At 41.7% G+C, this 22340-nt stretch overlaps 1 protein-coding gene across 2 annotated transcripts in view; it reads left to right on the top strand.

The window, feature by feature from the left end:
* The first annotated feature begins 3900 nt into the window (after positions 1-3900).
* Positions 3901-22340, top strand: part of LOC104588728 (uncharacterized) — a 39821-nt gene continuing 21381 nt past the window's right edge. Inside the window, exons 1-2 of one of the 2 annotated variants that reach the window (XM_088888832.1) lie at positions 3901-4139; positions 4250-4337. In XM_088888832.1, the coding sequence (XP_088744958.1) occupies positions 4007-4139; positions 4250-4337 (221 nt within the window). In that variant the 5' untranslated portion in view covers positions 3901-4006. The remainder of the gene's footprint in view (positions 4140-4249; positions 4338-22340) is intronic. The other variant, XM_010246777.3, reaches the window with a different exon arrangement.

The raw sequence follows: 22340 nt of genomic DNA, 5'->3' as shown, positions 1-22340 counted from the left end.
TACACATTATTTTGGAAGAGTTTTGATACACGAAACATGTATAATTAGATGGTTTCATATTTTTTCATCCGTATTAGCCTTGAAACGTTTTGATACACATTATGTATCAACCGAATTTAATTTCCCTCTCCTTTTTAAATTTAATTTTAATTTATTTATTCTCTCTCTCATTAATATTGATTTTAATTAAGCCTTCAAGTTTGAGACTTCACTAAATGCTAATATTATTTAATTAAATGCTCATTTGAGTTACCTTTAATTATGACATTTAATATGTCATTAAATGTTATTTAAGTCAAATATCTTGTTAAAAATCGAAAGTAACAAGTTTCGAACCCAAGTTATTTGCTTACAACAATAATTAAGTAACATTTATTCCAACCTCAATTGCTTATTAAAGCAACATGCTTTTTTATACTTAAAGTAATCTTTCTTGCCTTGGTGAATGTTTCCCAACAAATTCTAAAATTTGATTATTAATATTTATATAATAATAAGTTGAGTACAAATTATATTTATTTATTAAAAATTAAGGTATATATTAACTTGCATACATAGTAAATATTATCTAAATCTATATATATAATAAATATTAACTAATAAATGACTTCAAAAAAATATTAGTACATATACACAAATATATATTTTAGTTTTATTAATTTTCAACGGTTACTAATTATATCCCGATACTTTATGTAAATCATTAAAGAATGATTTTTATGTTTAAATAAATTAGTTATAATCATATAAAACTCATTTTTATTGTTGTTCATATTTTCTAAGGATCTTTATTTTATTTTATTTTCTAGTGTATCCATGCGTATTTTGATTTTTCATCCGTATCTATGTGTTTCCAAAACATATCTCGATACGTCTCTTAAAATTACCTTTCCGATACAACTTGCATTTCCAATACTTTGTACCTTGGTTTTAGCCCCATCCCTGACCTCGACCCCGGCCCTGCCAAAGCACTCCCCATACTCGACCCCATCGGGTCGGGGAGGCCGGATACCTGTTGGGGACGGGGAAAATTGCCATCCCTACTCTCTCTCTCTCTCTCTATCCTTCTCCTTCTTTCTCATTGTTAATGATAAAATTGTCTTATTTAAATCATATTTCTCCCCCCTCTCTATCCTCTCTCCCTCTCTCACGATTAATGGTAAAAAATCTATTCTTTAATTAGATTTCTCTTTGGTCACCATTCAAAAAGTGTGATAAAGCAACTAAACGAGTACAAACCTTGTATAATATAAGGGAACATGCTAATAGAGCACCTACATGCTACTATACTTTTCATAACCAATTGAAAACTACAAGATTCACAATCTTTTTACTAGAAAAAAGAAAAAAAACTTATATCAAAATAAATGGAAATGATTATCAATTATTGAAGATTTAGAATGTTCTTACAAGGTAAGATTGATAAATAAATCATTATCGGTTACTAATTCAAAAAATTGTTTAGGTGCATGGAATTATCATGTTGCAATGGATTTATGTTGTTTTGGTTCATTATGAATGAATCATTTTATGGAGTCTATTAGATTAATTCTATCTATTCCTTGGTAGGGGGAACTAGAAATTTTATAAGTGGAATGTGGTAATGCCTCTTAAAAAATTGGATGGGGGTTTGATGCTACACTATCATGTTTGATAGTGTTACAATCAAGCCATTATGGGGAGAAGTTGTTGGAGGGTGGTTTCCTTGGATCTGTCTAGTATGGGTGGGAATTTTTCACCCAACCCACTGAATCCATCTCGTATCTAACCCACCCAAGCCACCCATTTACTTGGCGGGTTGTGTGATCAACCCATCATCCAATCCGCCCATTTAAGTGGGTTGGGTTGGATTGGGTTGTGGATAACCATTGGGTTAATCATTACAGACATAAGTATTAATTCCTTAGCCTTTTTTTTAATTTTCTTCATTTGAATTAAATAATTTATAATTAATGCGAAATAGTTACGGGTAGAATGGTTTGGTTTCTTCATGCTTTGCCCGGCCTGGACTGCCCAGTCCGGCCCGAATCTGGATCGACCCGATTTACTTATGATGACCCACTTCGGTCCCAAACCCGTGTACAAACCTAATATGGCCGATCCAAATCAATCCACCATTGACTAAACCGGTCCGGTCCGGTCTGACCAAACCGATCCAGATCTAAATGGTTCAAACACCCTTGATGTGATTAGCTTGAAGATAATCTAATTAGATAGTTCAAATTGGTCTGACTGGTTTGAACCTAAGTGGTTCGGTCAAACCCGAAATCTGAACATAGTCAAATGGCTTCGCCGCTTGTGTAAAAATAACATGCATGTAATGTGATTTAAGTCTACACCACTTATGTAAATAGTAATTATTATTACCACCAAGCTATGACCAACTTATTTATTAATAGAGATTTAGTTTGTTTTTTTAAATCTATAAATATAAGATTAATGGGTTTGGACAGGTTAGATTGAATTAAAGTGGGTTTGGATTGAACCCAATTGGGTCATTAATGGGTTGGCAGTTTATATGGATTGGGTTGAAGCTCAACACAAGGCAAACCCAACCCAACCCGCCTAATTACCACCGGTGCTACTTCCTAGTAGCCAAATTATGTTGGTTGTGATTTTAAAGCCCATAATAATTTCCTAATCATGGGTGGTAGGAATTACATCCTTGATCATAGCATTTCTTGTATATTCCCTAGTAGCTTGGTAACCTTGATTGTTATTTATGGTTCTTGATAGGGCATAGTTCAATCAAAATAGAGGTTTATCTTGTATATTCCCTAGTAATTTGTGCTTTTCATCTTTAAAAGCTTATCCAAACTCAAAAGGAAATAAGATGATTTGCTTCATGGACCAAAGGTGGAGAAAAATCTACTAACGAATATATATATGTGTTTGTTTGTATATTTTTTGGTAGATATATATTTGTTTGTTAAGACATTTTTTAGCATTCTTACAAAAAATGGACATTTTTTTAGCTTGCATCCCTGTATCTTTGATTCTTTCTTTGTAAGGCATCTTAAATTTCAGGGAGTTCTATCAATTTATGACACCATTTTTGTTTTTATGAATTTTCATTTTTTAGATTAATTTTCACCATCATTTCCTCTCTTGTCATAGTAAGTACTTCAAAACCCATCCTTATTGCAATAAAAAAAAATGTTACCAACACGAAGGTAAATGAATAAATAATACCACTAACCCCACTCCTTGTTGCGGGTGAGTTTAAATAGCACTGCATTTTTTATTTTTCAAAATAAAAAATCATAAAATTTAGAGGGATTTGAGCAAAAGGGAGATAATTTGACCAAGAAATTTCATTGGCTCAGCTTGAAAGGAGTAGAAATGCAATTATGTAAAGTGTAAAATTTTATATTTTGTATTATTTTATTTGTATTTATATTGTATAAATTTGCATTTATACTCATTCCAAACAGAGCCTTAAAATACAAATACAAATATGTAAATTACAAAACCTTATACAAATACAAATTTGCATTTGAAACAGACATTGCCCGATTGCTACATGTCTCTACGTTAGCCGATTTATTCCTCCGGAATTCGCTATCCTATCAGATAGCGATTCTGGTATAACAAAAATAATGATATCAACACGTCACAACTCACACGATAAACCCAAGGTCCATACCCATGATGATCATATAATTCGAGAGACGGCTCATAACTCTGATAAAACATAAAGGCATAACAGAATTTTGTTTTGTATTCTTTTATAAACACATCGTACACCACTAATCTAGAACATTATATCATTTTAAGTGAACCCATGCAAATTATTCTAGTCTTGTGGTTTAAAATGAATTTGTAAGGGATACGGGAAAAGAAATTTGTACCATTAGCATTTCTCAAGGAAGGAAAGAAGAAAAGAAAAAGAAAGCAAGCTGGCAGTTCGACGACAGTGTTGTTTCTCTGGTGGAATCCTCTTCTCTTACCGTTTAGCTTAAGCACGAAGGCTGTTTCTGCTGGAGTAGAGCATCTTGAATTTGTGATGGATTTGAGGGAGCTATGGACAATCTTTGGTCCCGGCTTCGCCGGTGCAGTCTTCGGCGCCGGCTGGTGGTTTTGGGTTGACGCCGTCGTCTGCAGTTCCGTCAAGGTCTCCTTCGTCCATTATCTCCCAGGTTTTTACCTTTTTTTTTTTTCTTTTGTATCCATCTTCTACTCTCACCTTTGATCCCTATTCAGATGGTGATTAGATTTCTGGTATTCATTTTTGTTTGTCCTCTGGCAGGGATCTTTGCATCGTTAGCCGCTTTGATGTTCAACTGCGTCAGAAGAGAAGACATTGATTACTCTCCATACGAAGAGGGAGAGTGGAGGTCAGTTGTTTATTTCTTCTATTCACATATAGTGTTCTTATTTATTTGTAAATTTATATCGTCTAAACTTCAATTTTCCCTTTTTTCATTATATATTAGAATTATTGATCTCTGATGCTTCTGCGCTTTTTTGTGGGTTTGGTTTTTGCTAAAAACGAACATCAACCAGTTCAGTTCATCAGGATCACATTGTTTTAGTCCACTGTGTATACTGTGGTAGGATATATTTGGGATTTAGTAGTCAAGTGGTGCATGCGATATGATAGCTCAGATTCGATTCTGCTTGGCAGGTAAAAGTTGATAGTTTTTAACTCGGAAGACAAAAGAACACGTTTAATCATCATTATTATTCTATAATCAAATATATCAACCATACCTGATTGTGTAGATCCGAATGCCATTGTTTTAGCTGTTACTGGTTAGAACTTCGGTCATCCAGTCTCTCTCTAATCAGAGTGTGCTGATCTTCTTGAGTTATCAGGCAACTGTAATGGATCCTCAAGAGCCTTACGATGGGGTTTATACAACCTGAAACTCAGAGTTGACCAGGAATCCTAATATCAAATCAAATGGCTAGGATTAGTTGTCCTTATCCATACTGTCCTCTCACATCTAAACTTTCCCACATCAGATCCTTATTAGAATTAAAGTTTCATACATCAGTTATCAGTTCATCTAGAATCCTGGAAAGGTATCTGGGTGAAAATCATTAAGTTGCCACTTTTTTCTAGGATTGGTGAAATTTTTGCAATTTAAGAAAGTCGGCCTTGGTTTATATATTCTATGAAATTCCTTATGTAGGCTTGGCATGAAGAACTGTAAGTGGTGACTAATCTAGTAGTTTCTTGTCTGCAAAGTGGAAATTGAGGTGTGCGGACTCATAGACAGGCCATGAGGGCGATAGGATGCATTGCTAGGGAGATCAAAGCAACATGTTCTTGGGTTAGAAGATCTTCAAATGGTTATGCCCTGAGGGCAATAGGATGCATTGCTAGGGAGATCCAAACAACATTTTATTGGGTTAGAAGATCTTCAAATGGCTTAACAAATTTGTTAGCCAAGCAAGGGGTAACTAGAAATCAAGTGTTTTGGGCTGTAATGTAGTAATCCCTTTGGGGCCAGACTATGTTAGTTTGGTTGTTATCTTTCTATAAGTTTTAATGAGATCTAATGTTATGGATAAAAAAAAAAAGATTCATATAGACAGCCACAAAAGGTTGAGGTTAAAACTGAATTGAGTTGAGAAAGTGATTACAAGTGGGAGAAAGAAGACCTATTTGGATGGAGTTGAGAAGGTTTTTGAAGTGAGTTGATGTCATGTGGAACCTAGATAAACCTTTATCTAGGATGAATTTTTACTTGCAAGCTTTGCAGGCCTTACTCCTGTGGTCCAACTTGGAACTTGGAAGACACTGAGAACTAGGAAAAGAATATTAGTAATAGCTTTCCTTTCGACCATTCTCTGACTGGCATAGGAATTTGGACCTGTTGCAAGTTTGGCTGTGTCTCTTGTGCTTCCTTCATTTGTGCACTTTTCTCCAATCCTAATCCTCCTCCTATTTATGGTCATGGCTGTGTGAAGCAGACAGTCCCACCCTAGACCCTAGTTTAAGCCTTTTGTTCTTTTTTGATAAATGATGAAATTTTATTAAATCATAAAAGGTTTGAGAATGAAAGCTCACACGAGTTGCAGCCTCCCCAACAAATTACAAGGAAATTACTTACAACACAGATCACAATTGAGCCCAGAATAGGTCTTCCCTATTTGCCCTTTGCTTGGCTAACACATTTGCCAAAGCATTTCCTGATCTTCCCACCCACTGTATAGAAGTAGACATATTCCTCGTCAGCCATTTGAACTACTTGATTTCATTTTTGTAGCACCAAGCAGCGTTCTGGGGGTTATTCAGTCAGTTCACCACTACTTTAGAGTCCTCTTCAATAATCAAATAATCCACCTCCATCTGGTTTGCAAAAAGAACCCCTTGTACAGCGGCTAGTAATTCTGCCCTAATAGAATCTCCATGTCCCAGAGGACCCGAGTACAGCAAGACTGTCTCTCCATTCTGATTTCTCAACACTCCCCCCATTCCAGAAGGTCCTGGATTGCCTAGGTTGCTCCCATCAAAGTTCAGTTTCACAGATCCTGCAGACGGGGGAATCCACCTCATAGCTACCCAGATCTTAGTGGAGGAACAGCTTGCTACTGTATGCTCCCATCAAAGTTCAGTTTCACAGATCCTGCAAGCAGGGGAATCCACCTCATAGCTACCCTGATCGTAGTGGAGGAACAGTTTGCCACTGTCATCCAGTTTCTCCAAAGATCACTAAAGGAGAATTGCTGAAAGAGCTCCATGGTTTTTAGCCATTGTATTGCCCTATTCAGAACACAATCCTTCAAACCAAGGCTGTTCCTCTCCTTTTCTTGGAATATTCTTGCATTTCTTTCCTCCCATAAGGTGCAAAGCAAAGCTGCCCGAGCACATCTCCACATGACTCTCTCTCTTTTTTTGGGCCAAGAGAAGGTAGAGTGGTCAAAATCATGCATACATCTGCTGGTAGTTTCCAGCTACACCCAAACAATGAAAGGAGCCAAACCCATAACTCTTCTGAGAATGGATAGGGAATCAATAAGTGATAGCAATCCTCCCCATGAGCTCTACGGAGAACGCACCAATTGGGAGCAATACACAAGAGATGTCTTCTCTTTTGTAGGTAATCTAAAGCGTTTAATTTCCCAAGGTACACTTCCCAACAAAAGGCCATGATCTTTGGGGGAATTGGCCTACACCAAACTTCCTTGAAAGGGAACAATTGATAACTAGGAGAAAGGTAAAGAGACTTGAAATAAGAGGTGCAAGTGAAGGTCCCTTTGGGCCTCGGAACCCACACCCTCTTATTTGACTCCGTTGGGTCCAAACAGACCTGACTGAGGAGGGAGAGAAAATCAGTCAAAGAATCAACTTCATTATCCCTTAACCCTCTACGAAAGCCAAAATCCCAATTCAAAGCCAAAGGAGTTCCTGATGTTGAAACAAATTTTGAGACCCATTTTTATAAAGAGAGATAGAGTATAACAAGGGGAAAAGGTCTTTTAAGGGGTTATTTCCCACCCAAACATCCTCCCAAAACCGGACAGTTTCCAGAACAGACTTCATACCTAACATACCTGAAATTGAGGAAGGGTGTTATGAATGGCCTTCCAAGGTGCTGCCGAATTAGCCTGTCTTGATACACCAGCGTCCCATCCATCCTCTGAACTACTGTGGATGCTTGCAGTCACCTCATGCCATAACCTCTCTTTTTCCAAAGGCCAACACCAAAGCCATTTCCCTAGCAAAATGCTAAAATTTTTTAACCACCCTTGCTATGCCCAATCCACCCTCCTCTTTACTTCTGCACACAACTTCTCACCTAACCAAGTGATCCTTTTTTGTCTTGTCCTGGTTCCCATAGGAAATCTCTCATTAATTTCTCCAACTTCTTTGCTTCCCTAGGTGGTATCCTAAACACAAACAAGAAGTGGGTAAGTTCGCCAAAGTAGCCTTTATTAAAGTGATCCTACCTCCTAGGGAGATGTAGTTCTTCTTCCATGAGGCTAGTCTCTTCTCAAACTTTTCCACCACCAAGTCCAAAAGCTACTCTCCCTAGGGTTTGCCCCTAACAGAAGCCCTAAGTAGGACATAGGCCAAGAAGAGATAGAGGGTCTCCTTGTCTTATTCCCCCTTAAAGCTAGAAAGAAGTCCACCATAGTTCCATTTACTAACACAGAGTAGTGGCAGTTCCTGACACATCCCATGACCCACTTGCACCATCTTCCCCCGAACCCGAAATTTACCATCACTTCCTTCAAAAAAGCCCAATCAACCAAGTCAGGTCTTTTCTAAGTCCAACTTACAGACCACTCCCTTCTTCCTACCCTTCTTAAAATTCTCCACACTTTCATTTGCAATGAGAATCTGATCGGTTATTTGCCTCCCTTTCACAAAGGCTCCTTGGTTTGGTGCAATAATGGTAGGCAGTACTAGCTTTAGTCTAAGAGACAACACCTTTGCAATTACCTTATACAAACCATTAACCAAGCTGATATAGGTTTGGAATCTTTTTGGTGTAAGGCATCCTTCTTCTTTGGGGCCAAAGCAATGAAGGTGGAGTTCAACCCAGGATTAATCACTCCCCTCCTATAAAACTCATCAAACACTAGCATTAAATCCTTTTCCAATATTTCCCAGCAATCCTAATAGAAGGCCATTGTAAATCCATTTGGGCCCAGAGCTTTTGTTCTCTCCATGGAGAAAACAACTTCCTTTATCTCCTCCACTTCATTCCCCCTTTCCATCTTTTCTCTGTTCTCAACCCCAATACTTGGCCAATCCAAACCTTCCAGCCAAACCCTCTCACCTAATGGTATCCTAAAGATGGACTTAAAGTGATCTATAAATGCCATTGCTATCTCCTTCGGGTGAGTGAGGACTGAGTCCTCAACTTCCAATCTAGAAATAGAATTCTTCCTCCTCCTCCCATTTGCTACTGCATGAAAAAAGACTTGTATTTCTGTCTCCCTCCTTCAACCATTTACAACGAGATTTTTGTCTCCAACTACTCTCCTCCTTACGTACACAATCCTCTAGCTGCCTCCTTGGTCTCCCTCGTTGTACCTTGTCTTCTTCTGCAAAATCTCCTCATTCTTCTATTTAATCCATCAATGTACTCTTTCTTTTCTCAATTCTACCAAACTCCAAGAGATTCCATTTTTGATCTTTGCTTTCAAGAATTGGAGCTTTTTGTGAAACCTCATATGGTCATACCTTCCCATTCCATTGAAGGGTGACATTGTTCCCACCATTCTCTAACTTTCTTTGTGAACTCCAGGTGATGTAGCCACATATTTTCAAATCTGAATGGGGTGGGCCCATCTCTTCCCCTTTCCTCCTTGCAGATCACAATGGGCCAATGATTAGAAGTAACTCAATAAGCCTTGGGAGTGCTCTAGAGGATAAATTTCCCCAATGTAATTCTCAATCTGTGGAGAAAAGAAACCTGTCCAATTTGGAACAAAGTGGGTTCGACTGAAGATTAGACCAGGTGAAAGTCATATGGGATAAAGGAATCTCCTCAAGTTCAAAGGCATCCACAAATAGGTTGAAATTCTTCATACTTGTAATAACACTTTGATTGGGATTGTTAGTCTCTATAAATCTAATCACATTGAAGTCCCCCCCCCACCCCCACCACAGACCATGGTCCATCCCACAAGCCCCTAATATCACTCAATTCCTCCCATAACTCCATCCTTTCCCTATATTTGTTTGGTCCATATACATTCGTTAGCACCCATTCAAACCCATCCTCCACTTGCTTAAATTTCAGAGAAACTGTGTATTTACCTATTAATTCCTCCATCCCCATCAACATATCCTCCTTCCACAATGTCACAATCCCTCTAGAGGATCCCCAAGATGGAGCAGCCACCCAGCTAATCCACCTTGTCCTCCATACACTTCTTGTCCATCTGCTATCAAATTCCATTCTCTTGGATTCCTGAATAAGCACTACATCCGGATTGAATTTCCTACTCACTGCTTTAATTGTAGCTCTCTTCCTTGCACTCCCCAATCCCCTCACATTCTAGCTAAGTATCCTCATGAAATCTCTTTTTTCTGCTCCCTTCCTACTCCCCCCTTCACTTTAACCCTTTCCTTCTCTCACCCTTGACACTAAATTGCCTATCTCCTTCTACATCCCTTTTCAGTCCCTCAACCTCACTTAGCTTTCTTTTCTTGGTCTTACTCCCCTCCTTTTTCTTTTGCAAGAATGCTTTTAGGTCATTTGGGTCCTTTAGTTTACATCCCAATTTACCTACAAATTTTGTAACAGAATCCTCCCTTCTGGACTCCTCTAAATTTTGTAACAGAATCCCAATCTACGCAAGTTGGGAATGTGTGACATTTACTCCCAACTTGAGGGGGAGTGTTGAAGATTAATCAGTTTTATGATGTTTTATGTTAGTTGTTAGATAGGAGGTGGGGACCACAGTAGTTATGTGAGTCCAAATTTTGTTATGTTTTTGAGTCTTTTATATGCTGTTTTATGTTTTGCCGCCCTATAGGGGCATAGTTGTCTTTGTACTGTTCTTATATTTTTTAGTATAAATAATAAGTGAAGGGGGGCGGCCAGATTATTGCTCTCTTTTCTTTTCAAGGTCTCTTCTTCTCTTCTTCTCCTTCTCTCTTCCTTCTCTCTTCAAGAAACTACTTTTCTTTCATATTTTTTAGTTCAGCAGATTTCTACTTGTTTCGTGTAAGTCTGCTGAAACCATGCCTATCTCCTTTAGCCAGAGTTAGCAGCTCTCTACCTTAGTTCTCAGACGAAGGGTCGCTCTTGCTGGAACCCTAGTCTGTGCAGGGCTTTAGATGGGTGAGATCTGGTTCAAAGCAGGTCCAACAGGCTGTGGTTAAGTGGAAGAACCATCCAGTTGAGGATGCAACATGGGAGGACATCTCAAGACTGCTGTTACAATTCCCTAACTTCAACCTTGAGGACAAGGTTGATTCTGAAGTGGGTGGGGTTGATAGGATCCTGGACCAGCACAACAGTATGCAGACAACAACTAAAGCCCAGGCTCAACACCCTCCAAATCTGATCAGTGAAGGCAGTAGCTCAGGAAGAGTATCTTGTGTAGTTCAGCCCATCAAGTTCGTCTACACCAGGAAGCCACATCAGCATAACTAACTCGACAGTCCCATGTGCAGGGAGGCAGCTTGACAGTAGCCTATTTTGATTGAATATAAATAGCACGAGAAAACCCTATAAGTGCATGAAAAATATCTGAATTACTTTTCTTCTTCAACCTCTCTTCTCTTCTCCTCTTTTTCATTTCAGGAGGAAGAGCTCCCTTGAAGAAGCTCATTAGAAGTGTTCTTATCAGACACACTAGGAATTTCAGACTCTCTAAGGTTCTCCTTGAAACCTAAGTTCCAGTGCAGCCTTGAAGGGTGAGAGTGCTGGCCAATAAATCAGACACCGGTCTACCCTTGAGACTGGAAAGCAAAGAGTGAGGGAAAGCTCTTAACCAAAGGGAATGCCCAATCCAAATATCCTCCCAAAACCTAATTTTTTGACCTAAAGCCAAATCATACCTGACATAGTTGAGGAAAGTAGGAAGAATCTCATAAATGGCCTCCAAGGGGTGGCTAAGTAGCTCTACATAGAAAACCAACATGCATCCATTGCTTGACATCCCATGAATACTTGCAACAACTTTATGCGATAACCTCACATTTTCTTTGGGAAACCTCCATAGCCATTTGCTAAGCAAAGCCAAAATTTTCATCTTGACATTACTAATCCCCAAACCCCCTTCTGCCTTTAATTTCACCACCTTCTCCCATCTTACCAAATGATCTTTCTTTCTTTCTCCCCGACTCCCAAAGAAAACCTCTTGTGATTTTTTCAATTTTCCTCGGTACCTCTTGGGGCATCCCAAAACATGACACGTGGTTGATTTAGGGTTGTCACCTAGGGGTGTTAAAGTCTTTTTTTTATTCAAATAATTTGCAATAAGTGGGCTAGCTACTCTACTAGCCAAATCATTAAAATTATAAAAAAGTATCCTGTATGGGAGTTCCCCCTCTTAATTGGGGAGTTCTCTCTCTTTAAGTGGGAGGGACAGGTGTCCTTCACCTAGGAAGAGGGGGTAGTTACATAACCACCTCACTCCCTATTTAAGCTCCTTAAGGGGAAGCTAGATACACACAGAGAGACTCTTCGGAGAAAATTTTCACAAGAGATTCTTAAGAAAAGCAAAGATAAGGAGAGAAGAAAAGAGAAGTGCTCAAGGGAAGGCAAGGAAGGAAAAATCTCACTAATACAGGTAGAGAAAAGGAAAGTCCTCTCTGTGAATACTTCCTATTTATGTCTTCTGCTATGTATCCTTCTTTCTCTCCCTTTTGTTATTACTTTTGAGAAAGGAAAAAGAGGGAAATAAACCATCTATAACTAGGGGCCTTTATTTGGTTGATTATGGTCCCTCTTTCAAGACAAAGTTAGGGATTAAACCATCTACAGTCTAATTCTCGAAGATTGATTATGGTTCCCTTCAAATGAAAATGAAGAGTAAGGGGGAATGAACCATTTACAACCAAGTGCCTTTACTTGGTTGATTATGGTCCCTCTTTCAAGACAAAGTTAGGGAGTAAACCATCTACAGTCTAAATCTCAAAGGCTGATTATGGTTCCCTTCAAATGAAAATGAAGAATGGAGGGATGAAAATCGTCTACAATCAAATATTCAATTTGATTGACTACGGTTCCCTTTTTGTATGCAAAATTCCAAGGAGTAAGGCTGTCTACAATCAGAATTTCATCTGATTGACTACAACTTATTATGAAGAAAGGAGTGAGAAGGAAATTTTCTTTGTATTAAAGAAAAGATAAATGTATTGCTGTATAGTTTCTCAATTGTATTTTCTTCTCTTTCTTCTCATTCTTGTACACCTGATGTAAAAGAAAAGCAAATGAAAAGTTCTTTTTTAAGTATCCTATTGTTCTTTTCTTTTGTTCTATGCGTTCATTTCTCCAAGTCAGAATCAAAAGGTATTCTCTACTTTCTTGTTGGGATGTAATTAAGGGGAACAATCCGTATGATTCCTTGAATGGGCCTTACCCAAAATAATAAAAACTCAATCACTTGATTGAGTGAATTATGTTGCGTGAGAATTTATTAAAATTTTCACACCAACATAATTTTGGCATGCCCGGTGGGACCCATTTTCCTTTTCATCTTTGACTTAGAGTATAGAACAAAAAAGAAAAAAAAGAATGTATAAGTCTTATATCAATATTATCTACTTACAGGAAGAAATATCTCAGACATGGCACCTAAAGTGGTTGTCTACTACCACAAGTTGACTGCTACGGAGAAGGAAAAGACAGGAGGCTCTAAGAAGCCTTCCTACAAGGCAACATTTACTGTGGACGTGAATCCTCTTGCTGTTGTTACTATGTCTTCTGTCACCAAGGTGGAGAAAAAAATCAAGGAGAAAAAAAGGAAGGTCACTAAGACCTCTCCTATGAGGAAAAGTCTACATGTTCAAGCCATGTTCAACTCTGCTAGGAAGGAAGGTTTCAAGCCACCAAGGGCAAATTCCTCCAAAAAGATTGCTTCGTCAATCTTGAATATCACAAGATCAATGGTGACTTCCCCAAAGAAGTCCACTAAAGCAAGGGCTAAGGTTATTTACCCTAGCCAAATCATGATAGGAACCATTCCAGTGAATCTTTCGATTCCTCCTACAACATGAGTCATGATTGTGACTATTTCTGAAGAGAAATCTACTCTTCAAACCTTCAACGAGGCTATAGGAGAAAAGGAAATAGATGTTCCTTCATCTACACAAGTGAAGCCCCGTGTAATTAAACTCGGAAATTCAAGTGGAAAAGGTTCTTCTTCTTGTGGAAAAAAATTATTTGTAATCAGAAGCCTTCAACTAGAATTGAAGGATCTTCAAAACAATCCCCAATTCCTGTTCGTAAGCCTAGATCCAAGAGGCCTCCAAAAGCTAAAAAGCTACAAAGTAGCACTCCCATTTCCCTTGCTGATTTTGCTGTGGAAAAATCAAAGAAGCAAAATCAAACATGGAAGCTAGAAAATGGGCTTTTATTTCTGGATACATGTTTGCTAAACAAGCAAATTTTTACTTTGCACTAGGGGCATATACCATGCCCAATGAAGAACTTAAACCTTATAAAGGCCCTATCACTAGAGCAAGAGCTCGATTGTTGCAAAGTTCTGAAGACACGTCAAGTTCAAGTTTGATCGGTGAGTCTGTCACTTCCAAAGTTCAACTAATCCAAGAAGATCATAAGTCTTCAATTCAAGAAGGTGAACAAGACAAATGATTCGGAATATTGTCAGTATCATAGGATGGTCAGCCATAGCATCAAAGATTGTTTTGTTCTCAAAGGTATCATCCAATCAATGATAAATAGGGGAGAAATTGAAATTGCAGAACCTCCTCCTAAAGAAACTATTGCAGCTGCAAATAATGTTTCTCTATTAGAGGAAGAGGGTCCTACCCTCCCTTCATTATATGAATTGATGCAAGAACCAAGTATGATGTGCTTCAGTGATTCTTCTGAGGATGAAACAAATTGGCAAACTGTAGTCAAGGAGGCAAAGGGGGCAGTCAAGCCCATACAAATTACACTCTCCAATTCTCCGGGCATTAAATTTCGGGGACGAAGAGCCTCCACAAAGAACAATAAGAAGAAAAATAAGAGGAAATTTAAGAAAAAAGTTCAAGTTGATTTTGAAGAAGAGTATGAACAACCTCCAAGGTTTCCAGTCACATTGAAAGAGTACATCCCAAAAGAAATCTTGGGAGAAAGTTACGATGAATTGGAAGTAGCACCATGTTATGTGGCTTCATGCAAAGAAAATGAAGAAAGAAAAGAAAATGAGGTGGATCAAATTACTTTGCAATATAGCCGAAAACACAAGAAAGAAAAGGATATAGATAGTTCTATTTCCATAGTAGAAAATGAAGAGCCAGGAGAGAAAAGGGAGTCAGAGTTGACTCAACAAGTTCAACAAGACAAGGAGGAAGACCATAGATTAGAGAATCTAATCAGGGTCCGACCTCAAGTTCAGAAGGCATTTCGAGAAACAAAATTGCGCATTGAATATGACATTCTTGCCCATCTAAAGCGCATTCCTGCATTATTAAGTGTTTATGATGCTCTCCAGCTTTCTCCAGAATTGAGAAAGGCATTAATTCAGGCATTGCTTAATCCTAAACAATTCAAAGATGAAGTTAATCAAATTGAAGTACAACCAGAGTCCCCAAAGGTTTGTGCTTCATGTATGGCATGCATATCTTTTGATGATGAAGACTTACAGCTTGGGACGGAATATCACAACCGCCCTTTGTATGTATTAGGAGTAATTGGTGATACTCCCATCAATAGAGTTCTTTTAGATTGTGGATCTACTGTTAACCTTCTACCCTTGAAAACTTTATTGGTTATTGGTATGACACCTTGCCAATTATCCCCTTCATGTTTGACCATTCAAGGGTTTAATCAAGAGGGGCAGAAGGCAATGGGTACCATTGCTCTGAAGATTGAAATTGGGGAGCTATATTCCGATGCTTTGTTTCATGTTATTGATGCAGATGCTTCGTATGATGTCCTTTAGGACGTCCATGGTTACACACATACTGTGTTGTCCCATCAACACTTCATCAATGTTTTAAGTTTAGCAAAGATGGAGAGGTAAAAAAGTGGTTGTAGATACAGTCCATTCCAAGGAGAAGAACATTATGCGGATGCTAAATTTTATAAATCTGCTAATTTTCATTCTTTCCCTTCTTCAAAGGAAGAAGTTAAAGAGAATGTTTGTTAGGGACTGCCTAACTCAAGGACTCTTTTGAGGGAGCCTGCCTCCTGAATGAGAGAGAGAGAGAGAGAGAGAGATTGTATTCCCAAATCGATAATCCCTTCCTAACTTCCTTTCCTTATTTATATACTGTTGTTACAATTCTGTTATACCAGCCTCTCCACTTGTCCAGTCCACTTGTCTAGTTTGTTATTTAGTTTGTTCTAGTGGTTGGCTGTCAGTTACATTCTTTTAAGGCTGGCGTGGCCTTTTCTTGTACACTTGTATTCCCTTTATTTGTGTCTCAACAGTCCCTCCTCCCTTGAAAGCGACCTTGCCCTCAAGGTCAAGATGTGGGAATCTATTATGTAAATCCAAGTAAGGTTCCCAAGCTGCATCCTCAATTGGGAGACCTGACCATACCACCAATGCCTCTGGTTCGATGTGATTCCCTTTGCGTATCCACCTGAAATCTGTTATCTGAGTGGGCTCAGTTTGAACTTGGCCATCTTCCGAGAATGATGGGAGGGTGGTTGTTATTGCTCCTGTTTTTGGCCATTTCTTCAATAGGGATACATGGAATACAGGGTGTAATTTTGATGTTGCTGGGAGGTCAAGCCTGTATGCCACCGACCCAATGTGTCCCACAATCCGAAATGGGTCGAAGTACCTAGGGCTCAGTTTGTTCCACCGGTGGCTTGCTACTGAAACTTGCTTGTATGGTTGTAATTTAAGGAAGACTTGCTCCCCAATCTGGTGCTAGACAAGCCTATGCCTTCTGTTGTAGGAGTCTGCCATCCATTGTTGGGCTCGATGGAGGTGGGATTTGAGATCTTGTAACACCCTATCTCGCTGGAGGAGTTGGTCTTCTACTGCTGCTACTACTGTAGACCCTTTCTCATATGGGAGTAGGGGAGGTGGGTCTCGTCCATATAGAGCCCGGAAGGGAGTCGTTCCTACTGCACTATGATACGTGGTATTGTACCACCATTCTGCCCAATGAAGCCACTTAAGCCACTGACGTGGCCTATCCCCTGCATAGCACCTTAGATAGGTTTCCAAACTCCAGTCGACCACCTCAGTCTGCCCATTTGTTTGAGGGTGGTAGCTGGTAGATTTGAAGAGTTTCACTCCCTGTAGTCGAAAAAGTTCTGCCCAGAAATGACTCATAAAAATAGGGTCGCGGTCTGAGACAATAGAGTTAGGGGTACCATGCAGTTGTGCCACCTCCTTAGTAAAAATTTCAGCCACCATGGAAAGGGGTGGGATAGAGGGAGAAAATGGCAGTATTTGGTGAATCTATCAACCACTACGAGAATGACGGACTTGCCATAGGAAAGGGGGAGCCCCATTATAAAGTCCATGGATATATCTGCCCACACTTGTGTAGGAATTGGGAGTGGTTGTAGCAGTCCTGCTGGAGACTGGGTATCCGCCTTATTTTTTTGGCAAATGACGCATTCGACTATGAATTTTTGGACCGAATTTCGCATGCCTTTCCAGTGGAATTGGGTGGCTAGTCTCTTGTAAGTGCGCATGATCCCTAAGTGTCCTCCTGCTGGGGATGAGTGGAAAACTTCCAGAAGCTGCTGAATATGGGCTGAATTTTGTGATATCACCATTCGACGTTTATACAACAACAAGTTATTCTCCACTGTGTACCCTGGGTGGCTAGTAGGGTCCTCTTGGACCTGTGAACGCAGCTTGCTCAGTTGTGGGTGCCTTTCAGCTTCTTCCCTTATCTGACCCATGATGGAACATGTTGGGCCCGTCAGAAGTAATGGAAATTGATGTAACCGTTTCTAGTCACGTACCAATTTTTGTGATGTATCAATTTTTTTTGGCTAAGTACCTCGTCATTTGACCTGGTGGTGAAGTGCCTTGGTGATGAGCTACTTGGTGGTGAACTCCCTGGTGGAGAACTGCCTGGTGGCGAGCTCCCTGGTGGAGAGCTGCTTGGTGGCAAACTCCCTGGTGGAGAGCTGCCTGGTGGTGAACTCCCTGGTGGAGAACTGCCTGGTGGCGAACTCCCTGGTGGAGAACTGCCTGGTGGCGAACTCTCTGGTGGAGAGCTGCCTGGTGGCGAACTCCCTAGTGGCGAGCTGCCTGGTGGCGAGTTCCCTAGTGGAGAATTGCCTGGTGGCGAACTCCCTGGTGGAGAACTGCCTAGTGGCGAACTCCCTGGTGGAGAGCTGCTTAGTGGCGAACTCCCTGGTGGAGAGCTGCTTAGTGGCGAACTCCCTAGTGGCGAGCTACCTAGTGGCAAGCTGCCTGGTGGCGAGCTCCCTAGTGGAGAACTGCCTGGTGGCGAACTGCCTGGTGGCGAACTCCCTGGTGGAGAGCTGCTTGGTGGCGAACTCCCTAGTAGCGAGCTACCTAGTGGCGAGCTGCTTGGTGGCGAGCTCCCTACTCCTAGGCGGCCTGTGACTCGGAGAATGGTGGAGCTCCCTGGTGCAGCACAACCCGACTCCCCTCTACATGAGGTGATCTTTCCTTTGTAGGCAGTGGGAGCTGAGGGACCTGCAAGAACTCCATCTTTTCCTCCTCTTTGTAGGCGGCGGGAGCTGGAGGACCTGCGAGAACTGAATCAGAGGACCTGGGGGTATTTTCCTGGCGGGGACTCTCCGACGCTTAAGTTAGCACTCTGATTGTAGAGAGCTTGAAGATGATATTGGAGAAATGAGAGAGTTAGAGAGCAGGGATTACCTCTATTTTTCCATCCTCCTCCCCTTTGGGGGGTGAGGTCTTTATATACCGGAGTCCTCGCGGGTTAGGTGGGTGAAAAGCCTCCAAACGGTAAGACTCCTCACATCCCGTCAGAACCAGGGTACGGTGGTGAACTCCTCGAGGTCGTCAGGCTGGCACTTGTGTCAGGCGGCCAGGTCGGCGCCTGGGCCAGGTTGTCAGGGCGGCGCCTGCGTCAGTCGGCAGGTCGGTGTCTGGGCCAGGTTGTCAGGTCGGCGGGTCGGTGTCTAGGCCAGGTTGTCAGGTAGGAGATCTTCCTGCGATACGCCAAACTACTCCTGTACCGAGCTACCCTACAAGTGGCGAGCTGCCCGGGGGAGCTATGCTGAGCTGCTTGTGGCGAGCTCTGCCGAGCTGCCTGGCTCCTTGGCGAGCTCTTTGGTGAGCTACCGAGCTCCTTGGCGAGCTCCTTGGTGAGATACCGAGCTCGTGGGGTATGCATGCCGAGTTTATCGGTGGACGTCTTATGGGCGGCTAGGTCGGCCAGGTCGGATCATGTGCCAGGCCGATCTAGGTCGGCCAGGTCGCGCAGGCCGCGCCAAATCGCGCGCAGGCCGCGCTAGGTCGCGCGCAGGTTGCTCCAGGCCGGCCAGACCGGTGCCCGGGTGGGACACTAACTTGGTAAGTTGTTGCCTAGGTGGTTGCCTAGTTGTCACGAGGTGCCACGTGTCGCAATTTCACTGGAGGGCCAAATCTGCCCTCATCAGAAATAGTTGTGGCTGGCGTGACAGTGCATCCGCCACCTTGTTAGTGTGCCCTGCCTTGTATTTAATGACATAATCGTAGCCAAGTAATTTGGCTATCCATCGCTGCTGTTCCGGGGATAGTACGGACAACTCCAACAGAAATTTCAGGCTCTGGTGGTCAGTTCGTATGATGAACCTCCTTCCTAGAAGATAGGGCCGCCACCTCTGAATTGCGAGAACAATTGCTATCAGTTCACGTTTGTATACTGATTTGGCCCATTTCTGTGCTGTCATTGCTTTGCTGAAAAATGCTAGTGGCCTTTCTTCTTGCATGAGGATTGCACCAACTCCTTGGCTTGACGCATCACATTCAATGATGAAGTCTTTTGAGAAGTCTGGAAGTGCGAGCATCGGTGGGGATGAGACAGTTGTTTTGAGTGTCTCGAAGGCCTGATGGGCCTCCCTAGTCCAGCATAACCCATTCTTCTTAAGTAAACTTGTCAAGGGGGCAGTAATCAGTCCATACCCTCTAATGAATCGCCGGTAGTACCCTGTTAAACCCAAGAAGCCTTGTAACTCCTTAACATTTTGAGGTCGGGGCCAATTTATCATGCTTGAGATCTTTTCCGGGTTTGTTGCTACAATGCCGTTTTCGACCACGTGCCCTAAATAGTGTACTTCTGTCTGTCCAAATGCGCATTTTGACTCCTTTGCAAGGAGTTTATGAGTCTTTAGCAGTTCCAAGGTGATTTGTAGATGTACTAGGTGTTCGTTCCACTATATACAAGTATATCATAAAAAAAAAGAGTATAAATTTGCGCAAATGGGGTCGAATTATGTCATTCATAAGGGCTTGGAACGTAGCTGGCGCATTGGTCAACCCAAACGACATAACCAGAAATTCATAATGCCCTTCGTGTGTACGAAAGGCAGTCTTGTGGATGTCTCCCTCATGGACCTGAATTTGATGATATCCCGATCTCAGGTCTAGTTTAGAGAATATGGTGGCTCTGCCGAGTTCATCTAGTAGTTCATCGATTACCGGTATGGGAAATCGATCCTTCACAGTAATGTTGTTCAGAGCCCTATAGTCTATAAAAAACTGCCATGTCCCATCCTTCTTTTTCACAAGTAATACTGGTGAGGAGAATGGGCTTTTGGCTGGGTTGTATAATTTTTCTGTCAAGCATATCTTGCACTTGCCTCTCAATCTCTAGTTTCTGAAAATAGGGGTAACAATATGGCCTTACATTTGTGGGTGCAGTTCCGGGCAGCAATGGAATGCAATGATCATGGGCACGTTTCGGTGGTAGTTCCTTAGGTTCTTGGAAGACCACTGAGAACTTTTGAAGTAGCTGCTGTAGTTGTGTGCGGCTTTCTTCGGATCTGCTTCCTTGGGCTAGAATGGGGCCGTTCCCATGGGAGTCTATCTGCATTAAAACGATGTGGGCTGGGTCTGCTGCCTGTTTCCTTAGGGAGGTGAGACTAATAGGTCCTGGACCCTTGGACAGCTGCCCTTGAATATGCACCGGTGAGATGCCCACTTGAAAATCCATGGTGAGACGGGCCCAATCACATATTACCGGCCCTAGTTGCCTTAACCATTGGACTTTGAGAACTACATCTGCTCCACTGATTTCCAGGGGGTGCAGATCTACCTTGAACTCATGTCCTTGTATCTTCATCTTTAATTCTGTGCATGTACTGTCGCACACCAGGTTGCTCCCATTAGCTACGTGCACTTGGAAGGCTGTACATGGTTGGACCGGAATCCCTAGTTGTCTGACCAATGTTTGGATAATGAAATTGAGGGTGCTGCCACTGTCTATCAGAACCGACACATGGCGCCCTTGTACCAGTCCGGTTACTCTCATAGTTTGAGAAGAAGCAAGACCGGTCAAGGCTTGCAGGGATACTTTCGGGTATTCCTTTATCCATTGCCCCCATTCTTGGTTGTCCATTGGCTCTTCAATGTCTGTTGATTGCTTTACATATTCGGTTTCAGGTTGAAGGAAGAAAACTTGAGGGATCTTATAGCGATGGCCCGACCCGAATTTGTCTCCACATGCATAACAAAGGCCCTTTTCCCGTTGGGCTTGCACCTCAGCCCAGGTTAACCTCTTGGCTGAGCCGGGGCCTGAACCAGAGTTGGCGTCCTTGCTTGTGATTCCTACTCCTGATCTGGGCTCCGGTTTACCCAAGATACCTGGTTCTGGGTTCGGTATACCTGGTCTAATCGCAGCTCCCAGAGGTCGATTAATCCTTCTTGCCCGATTCAGTTTGTCTTCATGTAGTCGAGCTAATGCTGCTGCTGCTTCAAGAACGGTGGTGGGCTGCATGGCTTTTACCTCCAGCCGCAATTCTTCCCTGAGTCCACCATCAAAATTGCCGACAAGCACATTTTCTGGCCAGCTTTGCACGTGCACAGCTAATCTTTCGAACGCCATCTGATAATCTTGGACTGAGCTGGTCTGTCATAGCTTAGCGAGGGTTTCATCATAGTTCTCAAAAGCCGAGGCTCCAAATCGCATGGTTAAGGCGTCGGTGAAGTCTGCCCATGTAGCTCTTGGGTGCCGTCGTCGGTACCACTGGTACCAGACGATCGCCTCTCCTTCCAGGTATGCAGAAGCTAATGGAACACGACCAGGTCCTTGTGTGTCGTGGTAATCGAAGTATCTTTTTGTTCGCAGAAGCCAGGATGTGGGATCTCCCCCTGCAAAGATGGGAAACCCGATTCTTGCTGTTCTTGATCCGCTTCGATGACTGGTGTCACTGCACTCTTCCTGGTTCGGCGCAGGTGGTGCCTGTGCCAGCCATTCAAGCAAGGATGCAAAGCTTTCTTTGATTTCTTTGACGTCAGCCGATATTCTTTGCATTTCTCCTTCCATGTTGTCGACTCTGTTCTCCATTGCGGATGACCTTGTGCTTGGCATCTTGGCTCTGATACCAATTGGTTAGGGTAATCCCCTCCTAACTTCCTTTCCTTATTTATATACTGCTGTTACAATTCTGTTATACCAGCCTCTCCACTTGTCCAGTCCACTTGTCTAGTTTGTTATTTAGTTTGTTCTAGTGGTTGGCTGTTAGTTACATTCTTTAAAGGCTGGCGTGGCCTTTTCTTGTACACTTGTATTCCCTTTATTTGTGTCTCAACAATGTTGAAAGTAGTCTTCAAGAATGCAAAAAACCATCAAC

This window comes from Nelumbo nucifera, chromosome 5 (assembly GCF_055504915.1).
Source record: "Nelumbo nucifera cultivar China Antique chromosome 5, China Antique-T2T, whole genome shotgun sequence".
In the NCBI taxonomy this organism is placed as follows: domain Eukaryota; kingdom Viridiplantae; phylum Streptophyta; class Magnoliopsida; order Proteales; family Nelumbonaceae; genus Nelumbo; species Nelumbo nucifera.
This window is presented reverse-complemented; position numbering and strand designations above follow the sequence as displayed.